The 27565-nt window shown below is 51.1% G+C and overlaps 5 protein-coding genes across 5 annotated transcripts; 4 read left to right on the forward strand and 1 right to left on the reverse strand.

Annotated features, from left to right (window-relative positions):
* Positions 1 to 2931: 2931 nt before the first annotated feature.
* On the forward strand, positions 2932 to 5649 carry GCG54_00007118 (uncharacterized protein; the record flags this gene model as incomplete). The annotated part of the gene is made up of 6 exons (XM_045407106.1): positions 2932 to 3431; positions 3599 to 3731; positions 3788 to 4273; positions 4335 to 4765; positions 5165 to 5464; positions 5574 to 5649. 6 exons carry the CDS (start codon positions 2932 to 2934, stop codon positions 5647 to 5649), a joined length of 1926 nt encoding a protein of 641 aa, XP_045266027.1.
* A 1581-nt stretch (positions 5650 to 7230) lies between these two features.
* GCG54_00007119 (uncharacterized protein) lies at positions 7231 to 9211 on the forward strand (the record flags this gene model as incomplete). Its single annotated transcript, XM_045407107.1, is given in 7 exon segments — positions 7231 to 7698; positions 7757 to 7833; positions 7899 to 8031; positions 8113 to 8607; positions 8661 to 9035; positions 9049 to 9133; positions 9180 to 9211. The coding sequence occupies 7 exon segments, from the start codon at positions 7231 to 7233 to the stop codon at positions 9209 to 9211; spliced, it is 1665 nt and encodes a 554-aa protein (XP_045266028.1).
* A 5336-nt stretch (positions 9212 to 14547) lies between these two features.
* On the forward strand, positions 14548 to 19028 carry GCG54_00007120 (Arginine--tRNA ligase cytoplasmic; the record flags this gene model as incomplete). Its single annotated transcript, XM_045407108.1, has 3 exons — positions 14548 to 14829; positions 14884 to 16456; positions 17941 to 19028. 3 exons carry the CDS (start codon positions 14548 to 14550, stop codon positions 19026 to 19028), a joined length of 2943 nt encoding a protein of 980 aa, XP_045266029.1.
* Positions 19029 to 19542: 514 nt separating this feature from the next.
* GCG54_00007121 (uncharacterized protein) lies at positions 19543 to 20997 on the reverse strand (the record flags this gene model as incomplete). The annotated part of the gene is made up of 7 exons (XM_045407109.1): positions 19543 to 20101; positions 20157 to 20260; positions 20310 to 20469; positions 20519 to 20612; positions 20666 to 20702; positions 20758 to 20783; positions 20841 to 20997. The coding sequence occupies 7 exons, from the start codon at positions 20995 to 20997 to the stop codon at positions 19543 to 19545; spliced, it is 1137 nt and encodes a 378-aa protein (XP_045266030.1).
* Positions 20998 to 25068: 4071 nt separating this feature from the next.
* Positions 25069 to 26838, forward strand: GCG54_00007122 (FAD-linked oxidoreductase ZEB1; the record flags this gene model as incomplete). The annotated part of the gene is made up of 2 exons (XM_045407110.1): positions 25069 to 25349; positions 25404 to 26838. The coding sequence occupies 2 exons, from the start codon at positions 25069 to 25071 to the stop codon at positions 26836 to 26838; spliced, it is 1716 nt and encodes a 571-aa protein (XP_045266031.1).
* Between the last annotated feature and the right edge of the window lie 727 nt (positions 26839 to 27565).

A 27565-nucleotide genomic window follows, 5' to 3' on the forward strand; every position in this document is an offset into this window, starting at 1 on the left:
GCTACTCGAACGGGTATTATCGGATACTTTCCATCTTTCTGACTCCTTATCTACTACGTCCAGCACGTCCTTGGACTAAGCAAGAAACCTGCTTCTCATTCGCGCCTCCGTCATTGCCGGATTCCAACCTTCACATATTTAGGCCAGGTAGACAGACTGCCAACAGCCCTGTCCATTCCATCACGATACTTGGCCATTGTCGGGAATCATGACCCCAGTGCCACATCCCACACTCACCATCGTGGCACCAATGAAAGCATGGATCCCCAACGCTCAGCAACGAAGGACAGCCAGATTCATGTTCATATGACCTGCTTACCCTGGAGTTTCTCGGCAATTGGGCTGGTCAAAGTGCGTGACCGTGGTGACTTCGCGCTGATCATGCCCAACTGGTTGCCTTCTAGTTGCCTCGTTACGACCACCTCACTATGGTCCACGGCTATCTCCCGCGATATGAATCGTCAGCTTAACCGAACAACCGAATTTGTCGAAAAATTCCGATCGTCTCCTGCCTCGTTTCTGGTTCCTCGCGCAACGCTTTCCGAAATACCAAAATTTGTGCAATCCAACAGCCAGCTCACGTTCTGGTCCTGTGACGGCGCACCGCCTCGATTATCGTGCGGGCATGCATGCGTCAATGTGCACAAGTGGAATGACAGACGCCCGAGGTGGTGGCTTTCGTCGCAATTGTGCTTCATTTGGGCCGCTATCCCATGGCTGGTTGCCATGTGTCTGCATCGCAACACCCTTCCTTATACGGTGCTACTCCTGTTTTCCCGGCGCTCCAGAATGACACCGAGCTAACGACTTGAAAGTGATATCAGAGGACGGGAGGGTGCGTTGGAGTCAGCCTTCGGGAGCGACCGATCTATCCAAGACCCGCCGATCCAAAGACAGTCGTCGGATGTTGGTGTTGGTTGGAGGGATAGTTTGCTGCCCATCGGATGAAAGCTGATTGACCTAATGAACAGTACTCATGAGCGACACCGAATATTCTCGAAGCCTGTCAACAAAACTCAATGGCGAAAATCAAATTTCTGTCACGGAAGACGAGTGGCTGCTGCGAGGATGACATCCTGGCCTGCGGCGCTCCGGGCCGCTTCACTACAGGGGCCACTCAGCGAAACCCTCCGCCACCTCACCTCATTCAGTGTGAGGCTGCCCTCACGACCTATCACTTTATAGCGTTATTCACTGGACTGGCAGTGGAAGTTGGGTACCTAATTAATTTCTCCTTACAGAAGCTCACCAAATTCTGACTCTTCGCGCAGGTAATCAGTGGTCAAATATGTGTGGCTGCCAAGTGTCAGTCCCCACAATTGCGACTAGTCTGTGGGCTAGCGGCGCTGTTCCAAAGCAATTGTTTCTCGCCCGCAAACGGAACATGAAGTAAATGCCTGGAGAGCCCTGTCGTCCAAGAGCCATTTATGGAACGATTTCAGTTCACGATCACTGAGTCAACACATAGACCCGCGGCTTTGATTACTCAATTGAAGTCAAAATTGCCAATATTCACGCCTATCACCGGGCTTGCATTCTTGGCCTCGAGGCCTCATCTTGAGATGGCAATGATATCTCTTGCGATGATGGCGAGGCAGCATCACGTGATCAGTCAGGAGAACAGAGGCCTGGCCACACGAGAGACGATCCCGTCTGCGAACACAGCTTTCCACCACAAGCAGCGGCCCGAATCTCGTGCGTCCAGCAGCTTGAAGCACCAATGGCTGCAGCAACTTTAGTATAGCCAATTCGCTATCTTCCTGACTTCTTTGCGATTGGAATTTCCCCCTCCTCATCCATTGGGCACGACCGCCATCCGAGCCCTACGAATCGACACCACCACCACCACCACCACCTCTGGCTTCTACTCCGGGCGTTTCGACAGCCTCCTTTTCCGGCCATCCAATAACGGACAACTCGGCTAATGCATGTCGGCCTTAGAACTCCCGACCAATCGCAAGATCGAAGCCCTGGACAAAACGTGGTGGCCCTGCGCCGCCTCACGATCGAAGAAACGTAAAGGATGGTCTGCTTATTACCGATTGCTCAAATACTTGATCCACGTCACTAACAATTGCTCTGTCGATAGCCACCCCGCAAAAAGTACGCTTTTATGTGGACATGCGTATGTTTCCGATATAACCCACTCCACTGCCCACCGCTAGGTATTGTTTGCCTGGACGACATCGACCCACCAGACCCGAAGCTATCCATCCATATATTGATACCAAACCAGTGCTATTGCGGCCAAAGTGGCATGACGGTGGTGGTGGACCCATGCCCCAACTGTCACTATCCTCGCTGCTCCCGGTGCCGAGTCGATAGAGTGCAGACACGCGGCCACGATCACGAAGATTGCTCTGAAAGCTCCGAGTTGCCGACCGAGGAAGACCTTCCGGATCACGATTCCGACGTCGAGCTATCTTCGGGACCTGAGGAACACTTGGAATGACAGAGGAGAAGTTGATGGTAGCTGTGAGTACGATTCATATAGCGATTTTTCGATTCCTCTGCTTGAATCCCCTTCCTTTCGGGGGCCATATGCGCCCACCACCACGCTTCCGGTTTTTTTTTTTTTTTTTCTTTTCTTTTCTTTTTTCTTTTTTCGTCCCACCCCATTCGTCTCCTTTTTTTTTTTTTTGTTGGTTTGGTTTGGCCCTTCTCCCTCCACACGAATGTAGGTGGTCTGTGCAGGCACCAACAGTGTCCTGTCTCGGACCCCTGACAAACGCCGACAGCCAAGTCTAGCATAATATGTGGGATGGACCGGTGCGACGTATCATACCTTGTAGTAAATGTAAGATACAGTCCCTAGGTTGATGTCGACGTGCCCAATAGTGTGATCGCTCTCTTAACTCCCATGATTTTACGTTATTGTTGAGCTTTCTAACAGTCACAATGGGAAAAAATAGATATTATACGTAGCTGAAGATGTTGAATGCAAAGACCGAATTACTTCGTGGCCAAGACCTACCGCTCACTGCGAGAGGTGGTGATATCGATGTTGCAACAAAGCCCGAGGTAGCAGGGCCTATACAAGGACCGTTTGCATGGCCCCCAAGGTTCTTTGAGCGGCAAACAATATCTAAATCCTGGGAAAACAAACCGTGGGCGCAATGTCAAGGGGCTGATGCGTTCAATTCCCCGGAAGATGAGATCAGCTTCTTTCTCAGGATAGACGATGACTCAGCAAGATATCAAGGCCGCGTTCGTCCAATACTGGACATCTGTTCAGGTGCAAGTCTGGGGGACTTGCTCGATGGCGATGCTCCCGGCCCGCTACAGAAAATGGCATGGTTGATTGATGGCAACAACTCCAAGGGGTTCTGGAGGTCTCGGCCCTGTTTGGGTGCGTTGTCGGCGCGGCAACTTGCAGCCGAACTAATCAAAGATGTGAGCTGTCTCAAGTTCATGTTGGACACGTGTAACGGGTCCTTTGCTCGTCTCACCTGAAAGCTAACACGGTACCTAGCGATACGCAGTGGCCGATTCTGTTGACGACCTAGACGAGGATTCCTCACCTATCGAAGCTGAACGCCGGCTAATGCAAGTGTCATGTCTGTGACCCGTGTAACTCTCCTCCGCTAACTTGATTCAGTTACCTCACCGATCTTAATCGTTGGGGAATTCTGGCGCTTGTTCGAACGGCGCCCGAATCTCAAGCTCGTGTCCTCGGCGAATTCTTCCAAAAGCATTTATGTGCACGATCCTCCATCGGGGTGTCATTCGCGGTAAGTTTTCCTAACCGTGCTGCTTAATTCTCTGTGTAACTGACATTTGCTATAAGTCCGAGGGACCTGAAATGTTCACCCTTGAGTTCCACCTGCCTTTTCGAGTGTGGCGAATCACTGATTCTCTAATGCACGATGATCGCGTCAAAAGTTCTGATCAAGAACCGCTTCGGTCCTCACGGAATCTTACTTTCCTGGTGCCCACGTCCCATAGGTCGACAAATGGAAAAGTCCATGGCGTGTATTCAGGACACATAGGATGTATGATCATGGGATATGACCAGAGCAGGTGGACAGCTCACTTCGCTATCGACACTTGGTTCGATGAATGCGAGGATGCGCAGGATAAAGTCATGCGCTACCAGTATCATGTTGAAGAGGGTATGGAAGTCGATCCACTCAGCTGCGGCAAGGATGATGCGAACATGCCCATCTGGCATCCAAGAGCTTACTTTCTCAGAATCATGGGTATCAGGCTCGAACAAGTCAGAGATGAATGGGAATTAATCCGCCAGAATCTACATAACGGCATTGTCAGTTTCGTGAGTACTTTTTGTCGAGTACGTTTTCTGGGGTGCAGGCTTTAACCAATACCATGCACAGATCTCGAAACAGAAGGAAATACTCTCTAGGATACGCCCATTTTCGACCGGGGCTGATCCTGAAGAGTATGGACAAGAATTCGAGGCGTTCGAATCATCACTCGGTGAACTAAAGCCAATTGTACAGGAACTTTCACATGACTTGCAGGAGACTCTGGAGATCGGCGAATCATTTCTGTCAAGAGAGGTTAACTTCTTCTTGAATTATGACGGATATCCCGGAGATGCTTCAAATTGTTATCCATTTCTCTCCGAAATACGGCGAAAGTTTAATGAACTGAGACAGCTGTGCATCTTTTTCAAAAGCTTAGAAGCAAGGTGTGTTGACATGATGGATAACAGTGAAGCCGCTAGGAGAAAAGTGCGTATAACCTTTTGGCATTGTATTCAATTGAGTCTCTGGAAAATGCTTACATTTCTCTCCTCGTTGAAGTATTTCTTTCAACATGGCGATCCTCGATCTGGCCTCCTAGACGCGATGAAGATTTCGGTAAACTCCTTTTCTGACATGATTCTGCCCTTGTGTACCTAACTCAAAGACTACTAGAGAGATATAATTCAGTTACAGCTGAATCTTGTCGATCTTTCAAAGGTATTCTTCGCCAGCAACTCCACAACGTGACAACGTTAACGTTCAAGAAGCAACTAGAAGAAGTGAGGGCTAGGCCTGCACAGCTTGCTACCGTCGACCAAGATAAGATCGAGGAAGTCCGGCTCCTGGCTTGGAATCAGCTGGTATGTTACTGGTAACATTTTAATCTAGTCAAGCCAGTGATACTGACACTGACGAAAGTTCACGTCGCCCTTCACCCACACCACCGCTTTGTTTAGCGCAGACGACGTCATCCCTTTCAAGAAAGATTGGAGATCTTTTCTTTTGTCTAACATATGCGCATCAGTCTTAGTGTTTTTGATCAACAAGGCTTTGAAACTTTGGATACAATACACGTCCAAACGACCACAAGTAGAAGAGAGGAGGATTACAGTCATCACCCGATCGCTTCTTCCATTGCACAACAACCCCAGCTTGGCGACAGAGATGAGAGAAACTCGCACTCTCCCAAACAATCAACAAGTCGCCCAACCAATTTTGCGAGCACAGACTGATGGAAGCTCAATGACAGAGTCCACGTGTGTGGAGCCAGCAGGGCCACAGATTATGCCTTCTGAAGCTAGCGAGACAGTGGGTGTGAGATCGCTAGGAAATGGTGAGGGTTTCTCCTACTGCAGCTGTATCAAGGGGAGTTTCTCGAACTATTTGTGGAGCCCCCGCCGGAGACCTCCTCGATCAGAAGACCTCGAGATGGGGCAAATAGAGGTATCGCCAGCTGCCGGGACCACATAGTACGGCATGATTCTTTTCTGCGGCTCTCATACAGGCTGGGTTCTTTAAGTCTCATCTTCTTTTGGTTTTCACCCAAGTTTTGTTTTCATCACAACTTTTACTTGATACTGTATTGATACCCCAAGGGGCTTACAACAGGATTCCATGTACAATACTTCAAGAATAAACGCCATCATTGGAGCTGTCCAAATCTGACCGGCATTCTGCCGTAGTCAAAGGATCAATCAATGTTCGGCAAACTCATGCGATCCAATCAGGAAACGATTGAGACAATCCAGACAATTGTAGTCTAGCGTCTTGACGAAAGTCACCCCAGATCGTCAGTGATCCACAGAGTCCAAGAAGCATAAATCCCATTAAAGGTTGGGCTTACCCTACTTGTCTTATCCACCATGGGTCTTTTTGTGGCTTCCACCCCAAATGAAAACCTCAGCGTCCATGATCTCGGATGGAAACCTACCGAATTTGGCATAGGCACCGGCAAAATGCATCCAAAAGTTTGGCAAATGATAGCCTGAATACAGGAGCCTTTTACTGCAAGGCGCGACATGTTCGGTGAACGGTGCCATTGACCATTCCAAAAACAGACCCCAGTAGTCGGCTTATTGCTCTGATTGGCAGTGAACAAACTGAGCAGCGAATCATCTGGTTGAGAAATGCAGCTAGGACCAAGCGATGGTCATGTAACTCGGTGTCATTCTCATACATGTATGCATCTCGCCTATTGCAGAAGCAGGCGGCAGGCATGCGGGCGCAGAAATGTCAGCATCGCTCGCATAGAGCCTGGTGCCGTTATCATTCGATTCGGCATGTGTTTTCACTCGACGCTTCTTCTGACATCTCCCACTGTTTCGTAATTAGTCTCACAGCATTCGTTTCAATGCCGGTCGACAAGTCGATCAAGCATCCTGTGGCAATGCTCCTAGCGTCTTGAAACTGGCTGAGCCTTTGCCTCGCGCATTTGCGACCGGAATATCACTGCTACGAGGTACCATATGCCGGAAAATCCAGTACACCATCATTCCACTGAGAGCCTGCCTGGCTTTCTGTCTGAATGGTAGCTGCTGTGTCAAGTGTGGATGTGTGGATATTCTTTGAGGCGACATGTGACGCCGACCTGCATTCCCGGGTGCATCCTCCTCGGTCTTGCGATATCCCGTGGACTTGGGGCAGCAAAACGTCTCGGAAGCCTTGAGCGAGCTCTCCCATATCATTCAAGACCCTCCACTTGAGACTGATAATTAAAGCAGCCGCGGTCGCATCCTAGGCAGAGCCACCAAGTCTTTCCTTCTGTGCCAATTTACCACCTGCCTCTCAAATTTCGAGGCGTGCTTGCAAAGCTGTAAAAGCAAGCGTTCTGGTTTAATTCTTCCTCGGACTTCGAAGCATTATTCCCCTGCCTGCTTCTGTACTTATTTCACTGTCGGCCTCGTTTTCTTCAACGGACAAGATATATAGGTTGTACGACACCCGAGCCGAACTCCAGTACGAAAATAATATCTCAAAAACAGACGCAAGCCCTCACACGCAAACCCTCAAACCACTTCTGAAGATGGCATGCGTTCGAGCAAGCGACGAGTCCTTGACAAGTTTCGAGCTGCCTCATTCACACAGGCCACCATGGGAAACATATCTTCCGCCGATCTCAGGGCGTTCAACTTGGATCAACCCGTTCTCTTGGCCGCGGCGTTTCTTTGAGAAAAAGCTGATCGCTAAGGAATGGGAGAACTCGCCCCGCGCCACCACAAGATTTCAAACTGCCGACCAGAACGGCGATATCAACTTCCTCCTTAACACTGAAGAAGAATGGGCCTCAAATAAGTTTCACATTGATGCAGTTCTTGACATCTTCTGCGGCCAAACGTTACTGGAACTAGAAAGCCCAGTCGCGAGCATCCCGGACGATCGCAAAACAGCATTGGTTATTGATGGAAATACGAACAATCCGGCAGGACCGCATTTACGACCATTCGCAGGAGGTTTAACTTCGCAGGAACTTCTGAGAGAGCTCAGAAAAAAGGTGCAGACTGATTGAATCCAACCAAAAACACTACTAGTTTAGTTCTAATCTCTTGCAGCGTTATGAGGAGCTTTCAAGTGATAACAAACGTGAATCTGATCATGGTGCCAAAGATGATGCAGAGAGAAGGCTGATGTAAGCTCCTGTTTCGTTTCTGATCAACCCAATACGGGATGAGCACGAGGGCTAACTGTCCTCAGCTTTGTTGAGAATCTTGATTCCTGGGGCATTTTGGCACTCGCAGGATCGGCACCCGAGTCACTTTCCCATGCGTTGGGTGACTTGATTTCGAACCACATTTGTTCAAAGTCATCCATTAGAGTGTCGTTCTCTGTGAGCATTGACTCTCGTTCTCTTTTTCCCCGTGACAACAGCCATCGAGAATCAATGCTCATCAACTTCCTTTATCTATAGACATCGGGCCCCCCAATCTTTGCCCTCCATTTTGACATCCCGTACCGAGTATGGAGATCATCCAGGAGCCTCAAAATTGATGGCCGCTGTAAACGATCCTTACAAGAGCCTCTCAGATCATCAAGAGATGTGACGTTCCTGAGACAACGGGTACACGAAGCTGATATTGGTCACGTTGATGGCATTTACGCCAGTCAAATCAGCTGTTTGGTGACAGGGCATGACAACTGGCGATGGACTGCTTTGGCGTTTGCAGAAACCTGGTTCGAAGAAGCCTCAAGTTTTGATCCGACGCCGGATATGGTGACAAGATACGAGCAAGACTTTGAGGATGGCTTTCTCACCGACCCTCTATGTCGTGGGAGATACGATGTTGCGCAAAACGGATGGGATCCCAGAGGCTACTTTGTTCGGGTGCTAGAGATACGACTCGTACAAGTGTGCCGAGAATGGGCGTCAGTTGTCTCTAATCTCGAAAGTGGACTAAGGACCCTAGTAAGTCAGAAATGTGGCGCTTTGCAGAATTAAGTATTGATGTGACTTGGTAGGCCACGACGCACAAGCAGACTCTCAAGATGATGCAGGACACGAGCAAGCACACCAAGCTAACCTCGATTCAAATGGACGAAATCCTACAGAATTTTGGAGACACACAAGAGAGGGTCGGCAATGCCAAGGGCTTGCTGGATGACATTTCGTTAGACCTTCAAGAAACGGTTAGAAGCGGTGATTCGTTCATGGGAACTGATGTCAACTACTTTCTTCACAATGACGGATCCACTGAGGATGTACTTGACTGTCTTCCCCATCTTTCACAAATACGAGGCATGTTCAACGACCTACGACACATGCAGCAGCGGTTGGGAGACTGGAAGCAGAAGTACAAGGAGATGCTAGAAGACGGATTCTCTGCTCGCAAAACCGTAAGTTGACCAGCTGCTGGTCCAAATCCTGAGGTCAGAACGAAGCTTAAGTCCACAGTACCTGCTCCAGTTCTATGCCAAGAGTAATGAACAAGTTAGTGAGTTTCAACTTAACTGAAGATGATGCCACTAAAATTAGACTAGACTGGCCCCAGTCGCTCTGCGTCCAGCAATAAATTGATTTCAACAGGTGTCTCTCACGAAAACTTTGCTTCTTCTTGCGGCATATCTGACAGCGGGACAAGATATGTCGCTTACAAAGTTGAAGTGCTTCCAGAAAACCAACGGAAAGGCATTATACATGACTTGGAGAGGGAGAGGGACCCAAATAAGCATCGGTTCGCAATGCTCGGGACTTTAATGGTCATGTTGTCGCTTTTTCTCGGCGTCACCTGGTTTTGGAAAACAGGTGAAGCTAAACAAGTGACTTCAATGACGGGGCTACTGCTGGTATTTGGCATGATAAGCATGGCTACCGTTCAGATCATCATAATTCGGCAAGTATCTACTCGTTGCAACTCAGAATGTGGTATGGATATAGTATAGTGGCGGGTTCTCTATGTACTGTTTCATACTATTTTGTCGTGTCTTGTGGGAATTTACATCGTACTTCAGCCATATTCTAAGGTTACGATCACCTTTTCCATGTTCACCTCAGGTTTAATGAATCTGTACAGGGCTGCGAATTAGTCAATTACGATCCATTCCCAGCTTCAAGGTACCCTAGAGAAGCGATGGGGTGCGTTGGAATCAACGTCTCCTATTTTATGATTTCATCCCTGACCAGGACCCTGAGCAAAGTGTGCTTTTGGTGTCATGTCAGCCCAGGCCATACTCATTTAATCCGTAACCAAGGTTGACCTGCATGCCTGAATAGAACCTCGCGTACTCCCTTTCACGCACGAGACATCTTTTGCTTGTCTTTCGGGGTATTAAAGGACGCAGTCGTATGTGACGAGCAAAAAGCGTTGTGAACCAATCAGAAGTTACTGTGTCAGACAGCCTAGCTTTGAGAAACCAGTGGTGGGAGCCACAAATTCTTCCCAAACACGTGCATGACGCGATTAATGGCGCCTGGGCGCTGACGCTGCCATATGCCGTACTCATTGTGCATTCCCACTGGCGGATAGTGCCAAGGTGCGGACTGTGGCGGTATACCGTATGCAGGCATCTTTAGGAATTCAGGGTCATGTTCTTTTCTTTCACTCCGTTGCTGGTTCCAGATCGTTCATTAGCTCAGAATACTGCCGCCAGAACAATTATGCCACTGATGGACTCTAATGCCCTTGCGGGTCCTCGAACTGACCATGCGAGCACGTAGTGAGTTGTTAGACATAGTCGTCCCGAAATCGTATAGTGCTAAAACTGATCGATAACTGGCTGCCCCCCGTACCATGTCGTGCATTACTACGTGGGCACTTACGGAACAGTTGTCGCACCCGTTTAAAATTTCAATATCCTGGTCGACGTCCGTATCAGAGAATTTGATCGAGGAGGTGTACCGCAGCACAGGAATCTCAGAAGGGTCCTAACATTGAACCAACGATACTTGTAAGTATCCTGGTCTTGAGCAGTCTGACCAGAGACGAATCATCTGAAAGTCTACAATGGCTGCATGTATCCGTACTGATTCATGACCGATGTTTTCTTCCTAAATGTCCTCTTCTCCTGCATATCGTATTTCTGCCTCCATGAGTCAAGTTTATAGCCAGCCATTACATTTCCTATTCTTGGGATGTACATAAACCAGTGTCACACTTCACCCATCGGCCCAAGACATACATGCTCCTGTAGCGTGGAAATCAAGGAAATTGATGTCCAATCAGATCATGATCAATGCGAATCTAAACCAATCCCAACCGCTTGCTCAGAAAGCCAGCGGGTAATAGACGCTGGAAAGGCACCTCGTTGGGGAGTCCAAGGGATAAGTGCCCGGCACCAACGCGTCACAAGGCAGTGCACATTGATGCGACAGGAATTTTAGCCACACAATGGCATTGATTTGATTGGTTCCCCTGCTGCTGTGCGCAAAAGGTCTCGGGACGACTATGGTCGCTGTTTGCCGTCGTGTCCGGCATCTATCGTCTTTTGAGATGCTGTTCGGAACCCATGGCGACTTTTCATAAAAGGGTGGCATTCTGCCCCAGGTAATTAGGTGGTTCTCAGTTCCCACCAACACAAGCCAGTAGACGCCCACCACAATACGAATCGATTCGCATAAGCAAACAACATCTGCCTTCCTGTTATTTGTACAACACTTTGAACCCCATTCAAGTCACCAAAGAACTGTCCTCCAAGTGGGACTGGTTGACGACCTCAGCAGCACTGTGGGAGGAATTGCTGGGTTTGGCAACGTGGTTCAGAACAGTCCGACATAATGGTACGATCCGCTCGCCCAAAACCAGCTGTTCGATGCATCCGTTATCAGTCTTTCTTTCACGTACCCTAATATTCAACGTTCCTCCTAGGCACCTCGGAAAAGACATGCGTTCTTCTGGACTTGCGTGAGTCCCTCCCACGACCGTACCATATTTCAAACCCTTCCTCACCTGCGAGCTCGACTGAGAGAGAGAGTATATGTAGTGCTATTGCGGTCAAGGAGGAATGGCTGTCATTGTTGATCCTTGCATCACCTGCCGTTATCCGCGCTGCGCACGGTGCCGCGTCGATCGCCGCTCGATAAGACAAAATCTCCGTAGGTGGTTTGGAAATTAAAACTCGGATATTTAGTTGGGTGGGGAGTATCACTTGTCGAAAAGTTCGGAGAAGTTCTTAATAGCCTGCGAAGCCTTGACATAACTGACAAACTGCGTCTGCCGAAAGAATTCACCACCCTCATCTTATTTTTTTTTTTATCCTCATCGAGCCCAACAAGATTATGGAGGTCCTGGCCATTGACCCTGAAGAACTCCTCGTGCTCAATTTTTACTTTCGACGATTTGTGCGGTGACATTCAGAGAGTCTGTCTACGCCAGCAGGAATTGAAATGGGGTCCATACTGCTTTCTTTGAATGGTAGAGGGCATAGATCAAAGTTTGCGCATGTTGTTTTCGCGCCAACAAACTAAGTGCATTTGTCGCGGTCTTCTTGTTGGTTTGGGGGCTGCGTCTTGGTGCCTCTAACTACAAACTCAATTACCCTCGATGAGGCACATGGGAGATATCTTCATCGCATCAACTCTTTGCTGACATTCATCATGATCCAACTCTAAAGGCCTTTTGGATGAAAGCTGTCACGAGAATAAGGTCTCTATTCCCATTGACAGCTCTTACGCCAACAGTGAGGCCAATCTCCGACCTGCTATGGGTGCTTCGTCTGCTAAGAGTTGTCCGAGAGACTGTAAGAGGAGGTGCGTGAAGATGAAGCGCCTTGATAAGACTCATGTGTTGGCCTGCCTGTAGCTGTCCGACTGACATTTTTATCGCCCTTTTACTCAACAGTATGATACATGTATTTCTTGATTGGCATATTGCTCCAGCAACATATATGATTTAATCGTTTGGCTTAAAGGGTTATGGGCAGGAAACCTTTTTTCTCAACTTTCGATTTCCTTCATACACATCATGTGGAGATCTGAAGCAACGTGGATGCAAGACACGCGAACCGGGGAATCGGACGGGGAATTATTCAACGTCTCAAAGAATGTGACACCCCTACCCTCCAGGCGCTGTGCTGGCCTGAAGCTTGATATTCAGAACTTGGATGGAATTAATGCTGGCCAAGTCCCCTGGCTAGTGTGTAGTTACAATTAGCGGAGGTAGACCGGCTTACTTCTCCCCGACACGCGGTTCAACAGGATTGGGCCCGATTGAGGGCTCTAGACAGCCCAGCACTACAAATATAAGGTACTTACTAACTTCTTCTCATTTTATAGTGTACATGGAAGCACTTTCAAAACGCCATCAATCCGACTTGAGTCAGAACCGCGCAGGGTTCGAAGACCTCCTCTAACACCTTAAACGCATGCTGAACCCGACGTAGAAGTACAAAGGTATGATCAAAGATGAAATACTATCGAAAAAAAGTTATATTATTAGATAGCATCTTTTCCAACTCTAGACGAACTAGTCTCAAATCAGTCTAACCCATTCGGAGCCTCCTAGGACAGTTTAGATCACTCCAGCTTCGGTAACTATTGTCATATAGCTCTGTCCTGCTGACAAGTGTAAATTGACCGTTGATTAATGCTTACTCATAGGGTTATCAGTCACTTGTTCTGACAGCGGGAAACCTCGACCCCATCAGCTTCAACCGACAGTGGAAGAACTTCGTGATGGCCATGGTTATCGTCAGTGTGGTCATGGTACTCTTCATTTGTTCCCCTGAGCCTGCCTACTGACAGTGCCCTTTTAGGAGGCTTTCGGTGAAAATGACCACGCCCACAAGTCTCGGTACTAACCCTGATACCCAGCTGGCTGATGTCTGACCTATTCAACATAGAGATACGCTTCTTACGAGTAACGTAGGCTGTTTCCAAAAGAAGAAAGACAACTGGGCTGTCGTAGCGGGCAGCACTCAAGGGCATTTGAATGAACAATAACTGCTTTTGGACTACATTCAGAGCTCTGCACCACGTGAAGCTGCAGTGTATCCTCGAGCCAGTGGCAAGTTGAAACTCCGCGACGTCCACGACCGCAATCTTCTCCATTGGTGGCAGAAAAATAAGCTCAACTGAAATTTGTTTTTCAAAAAAAAAAAAAAAAAAAAAAAAAAANAAAAAAAAATTTTTTTTTAAAAAAAAAAAAAAAAAAAAAAAAAAAATGCTTTAGTTATTCACTTCTCTTCTCTGTAATCTTTTTATTTTACAGTTGGTCACTTTTGGCCAAGTTATCTGGACGCAAGGTCCTTTCGGTCGGAGAAAATGTGTTTCCCAAAGTAAAAGGTCGATGTGCATCAAGCCAAAAACCAACTGAAGACATGGAATTGCCTCTATAGGTAATGCGAAACTCCCTAATGATTCATGCGAAAACTCGGTCCAAGATTTTCCCAAGCAAGATCTGTCGACGGGCCGAGGCACTCCCGTAATGTTGGGCCACCACGTGTTGGGCAGACGGTACATGAGCAGCTTACGTCTTGGCACATCCATGCTGGTGTCGCTGTCGGGCAAGCTTATCTTGAGTGAAGTCACTACTTCGGCTACGGCCGAATGAGAAACCGTTGAAGATATGCAGCTGGATACCGGGACGAAAGCAGGGCAGCCTATCAGCATGGGCAACTTTTCCCCCTCTCCAACAGAATCAATCTCCAAGACGAACATAGTCATAGCCCAAACCCAACCAAGCGGCCCGGCACACATTGCTGCAAGTGTGTCCAATCTAATCATGCCGCGTCAATTGAAAAGTACACTGCTTCATGCCCGACGACACCCAGATGATGAGTGTACTCAGCCTCCCTTCAAGAAGGACTTTCAAATTCCCATGTCAATTGTGACAATGTTCTTTCTCTCTTTCATCTCACGCACCAAACCAGGCTGTGCAGAAGGGAATGTAGGAAGCAATCACTATCACACACCATGGCGACTCTTTCCATCAACGGTCTTCACTCTTCTCTCGAGAGGCTGAGCCTCGACACTCCTCTTCCCTCTTTTCCCCCTGCTGACGTACTAGTACGTCCTCTCGATATCTTTCGCTCATACATTGCGAAAATCGTTGCAGAGGTCACGGGATGTGATCCAGCCCTTGCGTACGAGGCGATTCAGACTACTGCAGCGATTTCCATGGGCGACTTGGCAGTTATTTTGCCTCGGCTCAAGATCAAAGCAAATGCAGAGGTTGCGGCAGAGCTTCTGGCGAAGGTAAGTAGCGCTTCTCGCCTTATTGAACTGGACCAGGCTGACTGGATTGTGCAGTTCCCCAAGTCTCCCCTTTACACCTTCCCGTTTGTTGACGGCATCCACATCCGAATCTTTTCCTCCCCTTTCACGCTCCCCAGACTCCTCCTTCCCTTCATCGCGGACCGAAAGGAGCTATACGGTGGCGATGAGTCGTTCGGCCTTCGACCCGCTCCTGACTCTGGAAAGCTGAAGGCTATCGTCGAGTTCTCCTCTCCCAACATCGCCAGCGAGTTTGAGGGTAGACACCTGCGCAGCACCATCAACGGCGCTGCCATCGCCAACCTGTATGAGCGTATGGGATGGGATGTTGTCCGAATGAACTACCTGGGCGATTGGGGCAAGCAAGTCGCCCTTCTTGCCGTCGGTTGGGAGAAGTTCGGCTCTGATGAGGAGTTTGAGAAGGATGCTATCCGCCACCTTCTCGAAGTCTACAACAAGATCGTGGAGGCCTTCAAGCCTGAGCTCGAGGCCAGCCACAAGGCAAAAGCCGACAACAAGAGCACTGCCGAAATCGAGTCGCAAGGTATCTACGCTGAGCGCGACGCCTTCTTTAAGCGCTTGGAGGATGGCGACGCCGATGCCATGGCTTTGTGGAAGAAGTTCCGTGACGTCTATGTCGAGGACTACACCAAAGCCTACGCGCGTCTAGGTATCAAGTTCGATGAGTACAATGGCGAGTCACAGGTCACGTCTGAGTCTATCGCCGAGGTCGAGGCTGTTCTCAAGGACAAGGGTGTCCTCGAGGAGAGCGAGGGTTCCTGGGTCATCGACTTCAAGAAGCACGGCTCCAAGGGACTGAGCACTGCAGTGTTGCGCAACCGTACCGGCACCACTATGTATCTCCTCCGCGATATCGCCAATGTCATCGACCTCGACAAGAAGCACTCCTTCGACAAGCTGATCTACGTCGTCACATCCGACCAAGATGCCCACTTCGCTCGCGTCGCAAAGGCCATCGAGCTCATGGGTCACGTCGACCTCGCCAAGAAGCTTCAACACGTTGGCTTCGGTAAGGTACAGGGTCTCTCAGCGCAGCTCGGCAACGCACACCTCTTCGGCGACATGATTGACCAGTGTGCCGCAGCTGTCAAGACAGCCATGGCGGAGCAAGAAAGTGGTGCTCCAGCTTCTGCCGCTGAGCCTTTCGGCATCACCTCTTTGATCGCGCAAGACATGCACACCAAGCGCGGCAACGGCTACGCATTCGACAGCAAGAAGATGACTGAGTTTGAAGGAGACACTGGTGCTGCACTTCAGTTTGCATATACCAGACTCAAGTTGGCTTTGGGGCAACTTGAAGCCGATCCCACGGCTCTGGCCGACGTTGACTACACACATCTTCAGGAGGAAGAGTACACAAATCTTCTCCGACTCATGGCACAGTATCCCGATGTCATCAACGCCGCGTACAAATCGGTCGAACCTTCCGCCGTCCTCTCGTTCTTGTACCGTCTTGTCGAGCAGCTGATTGAGTGTCTTGATGTCGACGAAGATGAAGAAGCGCCTGAGGGTTCGGAAGTGGACCTTGCGAGGGCCGTATTGTATGAAAATGCGAAGCAGGTGTTGGAAAACGGAATGAAGGTTCTGGGTATCCAACCATTGGCGACTTGAGCTGTACTGTATCGCTGTGCATTTATGCTGATCATCTGGAATGCTTGGCTTTGATGTTTGGCTTGTTTTGGTTTTATGTCTTTAGGACAACAACGCCTTGGGACAGTGGGCGCTTTTGACTCTTTGTTCATTGGCACAGCTTGATGAGATGATGACCTGACGACTACATGAGCACACCTCAACGCATTGGCTTTAGGGTTATAGTTTACCGCGGAGCATAACAATTTGAAGATACTTGTAATCAAAACATTTGCCTTGACTTCTATTCGTTGACTAGCTGAATGTCTCTTCAATCACAGGGATTTCCTTTTCCTTCAGCCCATGTCTACATTTTCATTGCCGCTGACTGTTTACATCTGAACAAATCTCTTTTGTCTGGCACTGCTTGGAGCGAGTCTCGATGGAGTTCTGACTTTTAGCAACACTCAGTCTTGCGAATTCTTCTTGTGCTGGCCGTGTCATCCCGGTGGATGTCTTCAATCATGGTCTCGTGCACTTGAAAGTTCGAATACTCAAGGAATACATCAGACTCCCGCTACAACTGAATCACGGCAAGATCAGTCCATCGGTGTGACTTCCTCCATTAAAGTCTCACTCAACTGGGCTACAAAAGGGCCTCTTCTCTCCCTCGTCTCCAACGCAAACAAACTTCCACACCTCATCATCTTCATATCCATCCTTCGGCGTCATCATTTCTGCCATCGTCGCCGCCTTCATCATTTCTACCGTCGTCCGTTGCCGTCGTCCGTCGCCGTCGTCCGTCGCCGGTGTTCCTTCCTCGGTTGCTCAACCTCCCCAAGTGCTTCAGAAGTGATTCACCTTGACGCCTTGCTCATCACCTTTTTTCTTCACTTGTTCAATTCACCTTTGTCTTTCCAGCTTGGTCAGCACGTCCCAAGTATCGCACAAGCAACAACGCGTCTGCCAATCTTCATCTCGACGCGTGGGACCTCATCATATTCAATCTTGACCCCAACATCAACACCAACTTGCAACTATCACTAGCTTGTTTCGCTGAAAGACCCCTTTTCGCCTCGCAGCAACGCAATTAGGTGAGTTAGTCCTTTTTATTCCTCTCTCTCCTTCTACATCGGCTGATTCTGGACTATAAGAGGACACCATCAGACGCTGACAGCCCTCCACAAACCTCTCCCTCAACAAATCATAACTACACAACAACCATACAACCATACAACAACTTCTTTCTTCGCCTCACAACCGCAACTGGGTGGGTAGCTCCTTCCTTTTCGTCTCTTTCCTTGAGCATCAGCTGATTCTGAACTATAAGAGGGCACCACTGGACGCCGACAGCCATCCATAAACCTCTCCCTCAACACATCACAGCCACACAACGACACCACAAGTCACTGGGCCTCAACCCTCTTCCACCATACATACATACACATCACACAACAACGACATCCCCACTACATACCGTCATGTCTGGCCGACGCGATAGAGGAACGGCGGTCATCACGCCGGTCGAGCGCGCCCGCCGCGCCGAGCGGGCTAAGGAGAAGATCCGTGAGGAGGTGACATTCACCCCCGCCCTTCTCGGCCGCGTCCAGTCACGCGTGGACGCGAACGCCTTCCGTCGTTGTATCTCGGACAACACGATCTACCAGTCCATCTGCAACTCGCTCAAGGACCAGAACCTTCCTGAGCGCGAGCGCCGCCCCGATCTTGTGGACTTCCTGGCCCTTGAGGCCATTCTTCCTGTTCAGTACAACGGACAGTACAACAAGGTGCTTAAGGATCTCTTCGTCCGTTGCCACACGATCTCCTGGGTCAAGGAAGCCATTCTTAAGGCCAACCACGACTGGTTCCAGGACCAGCTGAAGGAGTCGAAGGACTTCATCCGCACCATGATCAACAAGGTCGACTCCCAGCTTCTGGAGATCATCCTCGAGGACATCGAGACCAGCTTCTGGCGCGAGAACATCAAGGACCACGTTCTCTACAAGAAGGTCTACCACAAGCTTCTGTCCGACACCGCCCTCACCCAGCGCGACGTCCTCACCGTGGTCGCTATCAACGGAGGCAGATACCCCACCGAGATCTTCCGTCACCTCGTTATCAAGCAGAACTCCGACATGCTCAACTTCGGCAACAACATGCACGCCCGTCACGATCTCTACGAGGATGAGGAATACCGTGGCTCGGCTCCGGCCTACATTCCTCAGGCCAGCAACACTTTGCAGAGCCAGGCCCCTACCGCCGCCCCTACCAGCTCTGCTGCTAGTGCCACCGATGGCATCGCTGACCTTGAGGCCATTGCCGAGGCCATGGGAGACAAGAACAAGAGTCGCGAGATGCGCAAGAAGATCCAGGAGATGAAGGAGCTCATGGGTGGTGATAGCCTCCGAACCGTCCGTGGAGGCCGCGTCCAGAAGCCCCAGAGGAGCACTCAAGGACGACAGGTCATGCAGTCAATCGAGGAGGACGACGACGACGAGGACGATGACGAGGTGGCCACCAAGAAGGAGCAGGTCAGCCCCGCCACCAAGGCCGCGCCTGCCCGTGCTAAGGGTGGTCGCAAGACTGGCTAAAGGTATAGACTAAAGCACTCAGGCATCTATATGGAAGGAAGGAAGGAGAGACTGTATGATAAAAAAAGGAGCTTGAATCGTCTCTTCCAGCGGTAGTTAGCAATCGGAGCCCATCATTTCTGCTCTCTGGCGTCCCAATCGCCCTCGTCCGGCCTCGCTGTCACAGGTGATTCTTCGTGGCTCTGTGATCTTTGTCCTTGTTCCAGATGTTTCATTGTCTCTTTTGTTCAGCACTGCCCTTGTTCCTTGATCTGTCTATTGTCCTTGCCTTGGGGATGTGTGAGTGTTACGTATCTGTTCACTGTTCGGCGTCTTCAGACTCGTAGAACTCTGGAATATCTGCAAGATGCTTTCACATAGGCAACAGGCAGTGTCTACGAGACCGCAAAACCATTTTTGAAACAAGTGGTACACTGCGGCCTGCGCTGCTCGTGTCCGTACGGAGTAGATTCATTCATTAAAGTAGGTAGTCATGTCATGTTGCGATCAACTTTCAACTGTCATCCTCTGTTCTTTAAACCTGCTCGGGTTCCCTCGGATTGCTCGTCACCACGAACTCGGTCTTCTTGACGATGACCGGCGCATCCAGGTGATAATCCGTGCTCCCATCATCAGAGCTCTTCCCCCTTCTTGAGCCGCCCTCGATACCGACCTCTGTCTCGTTGCGGTCAATGCCGCTGCTCAGGGGCTGCATGCCGCTCATCCCCGGCCTCCAGCTCTGTAGCGCGTATCTGCTTCCGACGTTGCCGTTGCCAGTGGCGGCGCTGCGTCCGTAGCCGCTTGCGCCGCCGTATTTGTTACTCCTACTCCCTGATCTGCTCTTCTCGTTGAAGTACTTGACTAGCGGCGCGAGGGTGGGCACGCAAGTGACGATGATTCCGAGGTTGTTCTCGACGGTGGACCACATGATGAGGGGGGCAGAGTCGAGGTAGTTGGCGAGAGAGTGGACGGTTTGGATGCGGATGATTTGGATGACGGTGATGAAGGCGCCGAGGCCGAAGAGGCCGAGCAGTACGAACTTCTTACGCTTTTGGATCTTCGAGGTTGCGAGAACGGGGAATGGTAGGAACATACTGTTGGGTAGCTGTCAGCTGCTAGGAAACTGAAATTGGAATTAGCAGGACTTACACAACGATGTCAAAGACAATTGTCAGGGCAGCCATGCTGGTGTAGAAGGGTACACCAGGAATACAAGAGCCGTTGGTAATTGTCGGATCCCACTGCTTCGCAATCTAGAGGCTGTTAGCATTAGAATAAACACAAGACTTCAGTGCATCGTACCGGTGTGCAGAGGTTGATTTGCACAACCAAGAAAGCAATATGGTAGGCGATGCAGAGACCGATAGTCGCAAATGTGCTCCATCTGTAGATTCCCTTGGGGATAAAACGAAGATATGATAGAAGCAAGCTGAGCTTGAATCCGAGAATGCTAGAGATGTAGCTGTCTACTGTCAGGATGGAGTGCCTCGACACAACGGGGGAAAACTTACAATGGAGCTCCGGCGTACTGCAGAAGGCCGAACTCGTAGAGATTCTCTTCCGGCATGTCGGTCAATTTCTTTAGACCAAGGCCCCATTTTGTTTCTGTGAGGAATTGTTAGAGGCTGGTAGAAGCTTTTCAAGAGATATCAACTTACGCATGATGCTCACGACGGCAAAGCCAGCGGCGCAGAACTATGACACTGCTGTTAGCACCGAGAATTTTCTTGCTTCGTGGACTTCATCCTACCCAAGTAACAACGATGACCCAGTCATCTGTATCAATCAACGTCAGCATAAATTCTTCTCAGCGCTCGAGTCGCTTGAACGTACCGGAACCAGTTGCTTTCAGCATCACCATGCGGACGTACAGCCGCAAGGCCATAATGACCAGTGACAAGGCCGTGAACACAATCGCAATAGTCGCAATCTTGGGTCCATCGGTATCCGTCCCCGGCGGGGTGTTGTACGTCCATGGCGGTGAACTCATGGCTGTGATCGACTCTCGAAATACCCTCCTTTGGGATCCTTGAGGGCAACTCGTGGTGCGGTGAGCTATAGCCAGCGGGTAAGGCTGAATATCTGGCGTGCTGACTATCTCAAGAGGAGGTTGAGGGGACGGGAAGTGGGAAGCAGCCACTGCTAGCCGATCGAACCGACGCGTAGCCCCGGGTAGGGAAGAAGGAGTCCAGGCGCAGAAAGTGGACGTGGACGGGTGTGGCGGAGCCCGGTTGGCTTTAGACCGCTTTATCTGGGCAGGACTTCGTTCATAACTTCATCAGACGAGGACCTGCGTTCGCTCTTGCCAGTTCTTCATTAGACGCGCCAAGAGGGAGAAGTGGAGGGTGTGGGAGATAAGAAGACTAATATTCTTTCAAAGTTCAGCATGGCCTACCTTCCCCCCGAGCAACTCTCTTTCCTCGTCGGTTCCGACGTCTTGGATTGGGCTCCAGTCCCGACCGTTTGGACGAGAAAGGGCGTCCCCTGTCGGAGGACAGGCAAGATATCACACTTGCAGTAACGGCCAAGCCGGCTGCAGGTGCGAACTCTGTGCGGTATCTAGCCCGAATGTGTGTGAGATGTGGGCTGCGCCATCTTGTTCGGCTTCATCCCTCGGATCATCAACAAGGTAGGACGTCCGTCCATCCCTCCACTCAACCCTCGTACTATGCCGTCGGTTCGCGTTTGTAAGCATCTTGGGCAAGAACCATGAGGACGGAATACGGGGTACGAGGGCAAAAGGGCCATGAAATCAGACCCTTTGCTCTTCACCCCCCGCCGGAGACCGTGCCGACGTTGCATTTCAGGAGCACGTCCTGGAGACGAGCCGGCCCCGGCTTGCATCTTGCAAAACACATCGAGTTGCGACCAGTCACTTGAAGCTTCGCCTGGACGAGGAATTCTAGGGTTCTAGAAGCAAAGCTGGCCGCGGCACGCCGGAACCATGCACCGCTGCAGGTCCCCTGAGATGCACTATGCAGTACATTACATTGTACGCGGCACTAATTAGCGCAGGTCCAGGGATGGTGGTGATGGGAAACTTGATTTCTCCCACTCGGGAGCTTTGTGGGAACGCCGTTTCTGAGGGAGGCGGCTCTGACTGGCTGCTAGCGGATGTTGGCAAAGCCACCTATGGATGGCCGTGGCATCTGAGTCCCAACCACGGAGTCCTTCCGAACAGACGAAGTTGCAGTTGCCACATGACCAAGATGAAGGGACAAAGAGCCTCAGTCTAAGCCAGACTCGGGCGACAAGTCCTTCCCAGTCTCCTGGACTCTTTACGACACGGGAGTGATATATCACATTGGGGGCTAGAATGGCGTGTTGAAGAAGTGCGCACAGGTTCAGAGGTGACAGCCGGGAATTTTGACAACTTGGCGGGCTAACTTCACTCAGGTCTAGCCTCCAAGTCTTCAGCGTGTAGCTTGCATAGTGGATCGAAGCGCACCCGAGGTAGCCCGAGTTGGTCTGTGTCGCGATGACAACTCAATTGTGACATACGAGGATATCCCTGTCCGAGACACGCCGGTTCGGGCAATTGTCCATGTGTGGTAAAGTTCGTCTGCTCCGGTATCGACCAGCCATCCCTATAAAAGCAGGTTGTCTCAGTAAAAAGGCTCTTCCTTGAGGGAAATTCTGGTCGCAACGTTTCAACGGCGCGTTAGTCGGCGTTGGATAAGTCCCATGGGTTCCAGAGAATTTGCTTTTGTTCATCAAACATCAGGTTCCAACGCACAAAAGTTCGCTTGGTTGAAGAAGTTGCTGTGCCACCACGTGGGACCTGGAGTGCCGACTTGGCCTGAGCCCTTGGGGCAGCCCCTGCTGGCGGTCCACACAGGAAAAAGAAGTTCCAGAAGTTCTCCGGAATTCCGCTTTTCAGGTGAGAATACAGGGTGAAGGATGCACTTTGCAGGTGAAGGACTTGCAGTCAGCCCAGTCCCCCCAGGCTCTCACGGAGCAACCCCCAACTTCGGGGTCCAGCGGAGCCAAGAAATTAGCTTTTAGACGTGGGCTGCGATATCAGGGGATGGAAGCATCCCGTGAGAGCCGTCCACGGCCTCGACTTTTTGCGAGCGCTTTGACGATGGGAGATTTGCAGTCGTATGCTCCATTCGTAGGGAAATCATTGCGGCCTTTTGCGGATTTTGCGTCGCTTTCGGATCCGAATGCTGACGGTCAGAAGTTGTGGTGTTCAGCCACACAACACGGGGTGGACCGAAAGATCGGGACGGGACGAGAGTCTGTGCTGCTGTTGTCAATCTGACCTTGCCAACGGTGTGGCGGCCGTAGCCTCTGTCTGTGCATAAACTTTCCTTGCACAACTCCTGTCATCTCTTGTCGTCCATCTCAACCATGGATGGTCGCAGACGGATTACTCCAGCGCAAATACCAGATTAAAGGCAGCATCAAGCCCGTCTGTTTACTCCATGAAAACGCAAATCCTCGAACAACTCGAGTTTGGACGAATGTTTCGATTGACATGGCTCGTTGCCTCATTCGTCAGACCAGAAGAAAGCATCCGTTGGGAATCTGGACTGCCAGCGAACTATGTCACCCAAAGCCAGGAACTGGAGTCGCAAACATGTCGCAGTTAGTCAAAGATTGACCAGATGTATCGGCTCCGATCGAGGGTTTTTACCAAGGTATAGCCGGCTCCTCCATCATCCATGGGCCATGCGTAACGGTCGCCATCCGCGATGCTGCCCCCCGCTCTCGAGATGTGGCGCCTCGTACGATGCGGCTTGAACCGAATCTTGGAAAGGTCTTCCTGTTGCACGGCTGATGACGAATTTCAGGTTAGACCACCGCGAGGCCCCTGCTATTCCCCTGAGAAAAGATGAGGGGCTTCTTAGTGATCCCCTTCTAAACGACCGGGATGTGGCTCGCAGAATCCCCACTGCCGGCGTGGGTTCGATTAGACTTCGACTCAACACATCCCCGCAGCTTCAATTTCCGACCGAGGTCGCGCCCGACGATAACACGCTAGAGACCTCAAATTCGCCGAGGCAAACTCCGGATCTTCTTGCGTGCGGGCAGTCTCTATCCGCACCAACGAAAGGCACAAGATGTTGTCGATCGAAAACCACCAACAGAGAGGGTGTATGGACGATGCCTCAAGCTGGTAGCGAGCGGGAGTCTGCAGGGACGCCTGCCGCCTGCGAGTTCTGCAGCACTTGGGACGGAAGCGAGAGGACCAAGCTTTATCTGCCGGGGCACCTGACTCCTTTGATCTGCAGCGGCTCGAGGTCCCGCTGAACAAGACTCTTGCACGACGCAAGCCTGCGGCGTGGAGCTTCACCGAGGTCAGCCAGACCAGGCCCAAAATCCACCATCATACCATGAGGACGGGATTCCCATGGTCCGAGGCTCCAGTGCCTTGATATGGCGGAAGTCGGAGCTCAACAACGCCGCCCGACGCGACGGAGAATGAGCAGCGGAGACTGGACTTGACGGAAATGTCCACCGAGACATCCAGCATTCATTCTCCCCCCTTGATTTCCGGTCGATATCTAGGTCGGTATTGTCCTCGTTCCTGATCCACCGCCCCCAACGCTTAGCCTACCCAGGGACAAGTCCAAGCAAGGGGCCCAAGGAGACCAGCCACAAACGGCACTACATTAGCATCGATCCTGGGCTTTCGATCCTCTCTATCATGGCGACCTTGCGAGCTGTATGGATTCATCAGCACCAAGTAAGGCCGTACGCGGCAAACTTCCACTAGTTCGAGGGGGCGAAGTCGTCTTATAGGTTCCCAATCTCGGGTCAGCCATCCCAGTCGGGAAACGACTTCACTAGGATATTAGCGATGGAACCTACATGCCGTAGTCCCGGAGGCCGGGTAAACGCAGTCTGCAGACTCGCATCGTACTAAAATGGCCGCCCTTGGCCGCCGGCGAGCAGAAAAAAACTCTCTTTTGATGAAGGGATCCAGCGGCAATACACTCTCTTTTACTCTCCCTAGCCGTCAAACGTGCCGATCTTGTGCCTCTTTGTCACTCGTCGCGCGTTATCCTCTCGTTTCCCTCCTCCCACCTTCCCACCTCACGGCCGAAAAGTCAACATGAAGAGCTTTGTCCTCCAAGCGGCCCTCTTCGGCGCCGCTCTCGCGGCCCCCAACCGTCCCGGCTCCGGCTTTGCTCCCTTCGCCGAGCGTGCCACGGACTGCAAGTGCTTCCCCGGTGACAGCTGCTGGCCGTCTACTGAGACTTGGAATGCCCTCAACACCACTGTTGGCGGCAGACTGATCGCCACTGTTCCTCTGGGCTCGCCTTGCCATGACCCTACCTACGATGCTGCCACTTGCGCTACGCTACAGAGCGAGTGGCAGGACTCCGAGATCCAGTATGTCACTGTCCTTGACCGATGTTTGGTTATAGCCGTCTAACAATCCTGTAGCATGGAGTCCTCCTCTTCTATCATGGCTCCTTTTTTCGCCAACCAGAGCTGCGACCCCTTCCAGCCGGAGTCGCGTCCCTGCCTGCTGGGCAACTACGTCGTTTACGCCGTGAACGCCACCACCGCCGAGCACATCCAGGCCGCCATCTCCTTCTCTCGGGAGCATAACATCCGCTTCGTCGTCCGCAACACCGGCCATGACTACCTTGGTCGCTCCACCGGTGCCGGTGCCCTCTCCGTGTGGACTCACCACATGAACAGCATCGACATCGTCGACTGGGCTACCGCTGCCTACACTGGCAAGGCTGCCAAGATCGGCGCCGGTACCCAGGGCTTCGAGGTTATGGAGGTTGCCCACAACGCTGGTCTTGCCGTAGTCGGCGGCGAGTGCCCTACTGTCGGTATCGCCGGTGGCTACACCCAGGGCGGTGGTCACTCTGCCCTCTCGACCTCCTTCGGTCTGAGCGCTGATAACGTCCTCGAGTGGGAGGTCGTCATCGCCAATGGCACCCTCCTGACTGCCTCCAAGACCGAGAACGCCGACCTCTTCTGGGCTCTGTCTGGCGGTGGCCCCGGCAACTGGGGTGTTGTCACCTCCATGACTGTCAAGGCTCACGCTGACGCCAAGGTCGGAGGTGCCACCCTCGTCATCATGGCCGCCGACAACGACAACGACGCCTTCTTCAACTCCATCGATGCCTTCCACGAGGAGCTCGCCGGCATGGTCGACAACGAGACCATGGTCGTCTATTACTTCGGCGCCACCTTCTTCCAGATCGCGCCCCTGAACGCCTTCAACAAGACCTCCGACGAGGTCAAGACCATCATGGCCCCCTTCGTCGCACGCCTCGACGCCCTCGGCATCACCTACACCGTCAACTACTCCGAGTACGACAGCTACTACGGCCACTACGACAAGTACTTCGGCCCCCTGCCCATCGGTAACATCCAGGTCGGCATCGCCCAGTACGGCGGCCGCCTCATTCCCCGCGACAACATCACCAACATCGGCTCCTTCTCCCGCAGCGTCGCCGCCAAGGGCGCCACCTTCATCGGCGTCGGCACCGACGTGAGCAAGTTCGGCAACAAGGACACCAACTCCGTCACCCCCGCCTGGCGCAACACCCTCGTCCACGCCACGCTCACCACCGTCTGGAACTTCACCGCCCCCTGGGACGAGATGCTCGCCAAGCAGACTCTGATGACCGACGTCATCATGCCTGAGATCGAGGCTCTCACCCCTGCTGGTGGCGCGTACATGAACGAGGCTGATTTCCAGCAGCCCAACTTCCAGAAGGAGTTCTTCGGCAGCAACTACAACTCCCTGGCGTGCCTGAAGAAGAAGTGGGATCCCGAAGGATTCTTCTATGCTCGCAACGCTGTTGGTAGCGAGTCGTGGAGCGTTGCCAACGATGGCAGGATGTGCCGTGTTTAAGGTGTGAAGGGACAGAGATACTATGTAATGACCAAGAAATAAATTTGATCCGTCTGTCAGGATGCTGTGCCCAATGTCTTCAATTGTGTCTCTTTGCTTGCCTGCAATTGTGATTCTCTACCGTTAACTATTCAGAGCCTCCGGTCGCAAGTGCAATGACCAACATGAAGCGAACAGAACGCAACGAGCAACGACAACCGCGTGTTATGAAGATCATACTACATCTGTCTAACTGACTTCTTCATTCTATTCTCTGCGATAACGTCGGCATTACCTATAGACCAATCAATGATTACTCCGTACTTCAGGGCCAAATCATGGACGCTTTGCTGCAGAATTGTCCACGCCCCAAGCAGACTGGACTCTGATCTCACCGGTCCCAAATGACCTATAAACAAAGACATGATTTAAACCACAAACAAGAATTACTTTTCAACAGCTATACTCAGCTTGACATGCTCAATCCCTTTTGAATCCACCGTCAATGGCCCGGCATAGCTACATGTACCTGGCCTCCTTGGACCCGATGAAAGGTTTACACAGGGAAAAGACGCTGGAATTTAGCTGCAGGATGTTTGCGAGTTGGTCTGCTGTAGAGGAAGCATATGGTGTGCGCGCTGTACTTGATTACTATGGCAAATAGATGTTGTCGTTCATTCAGTTGACTATGAACCCAAAGGGGCTGGCCCAGTTGATTCGAGCTTTTTATGTCTCCGGAAGAGTTAAT

Source organism: Colletotrichum gloeosporioides, assembly GCF_011800055.1.
Source record: "Colletotrichum gloeosporioides strain Lc1 chromosome Unknown consensus_32, whole genome shotgun sequence".
Taxonomy (NCBI): Eukaryota; Fungi; Ascomycota; class Sordariomycetes; order Glomerellales; family Glomerellaceae; genus Colletotrichum; species Colletotrichum gloeosporioides.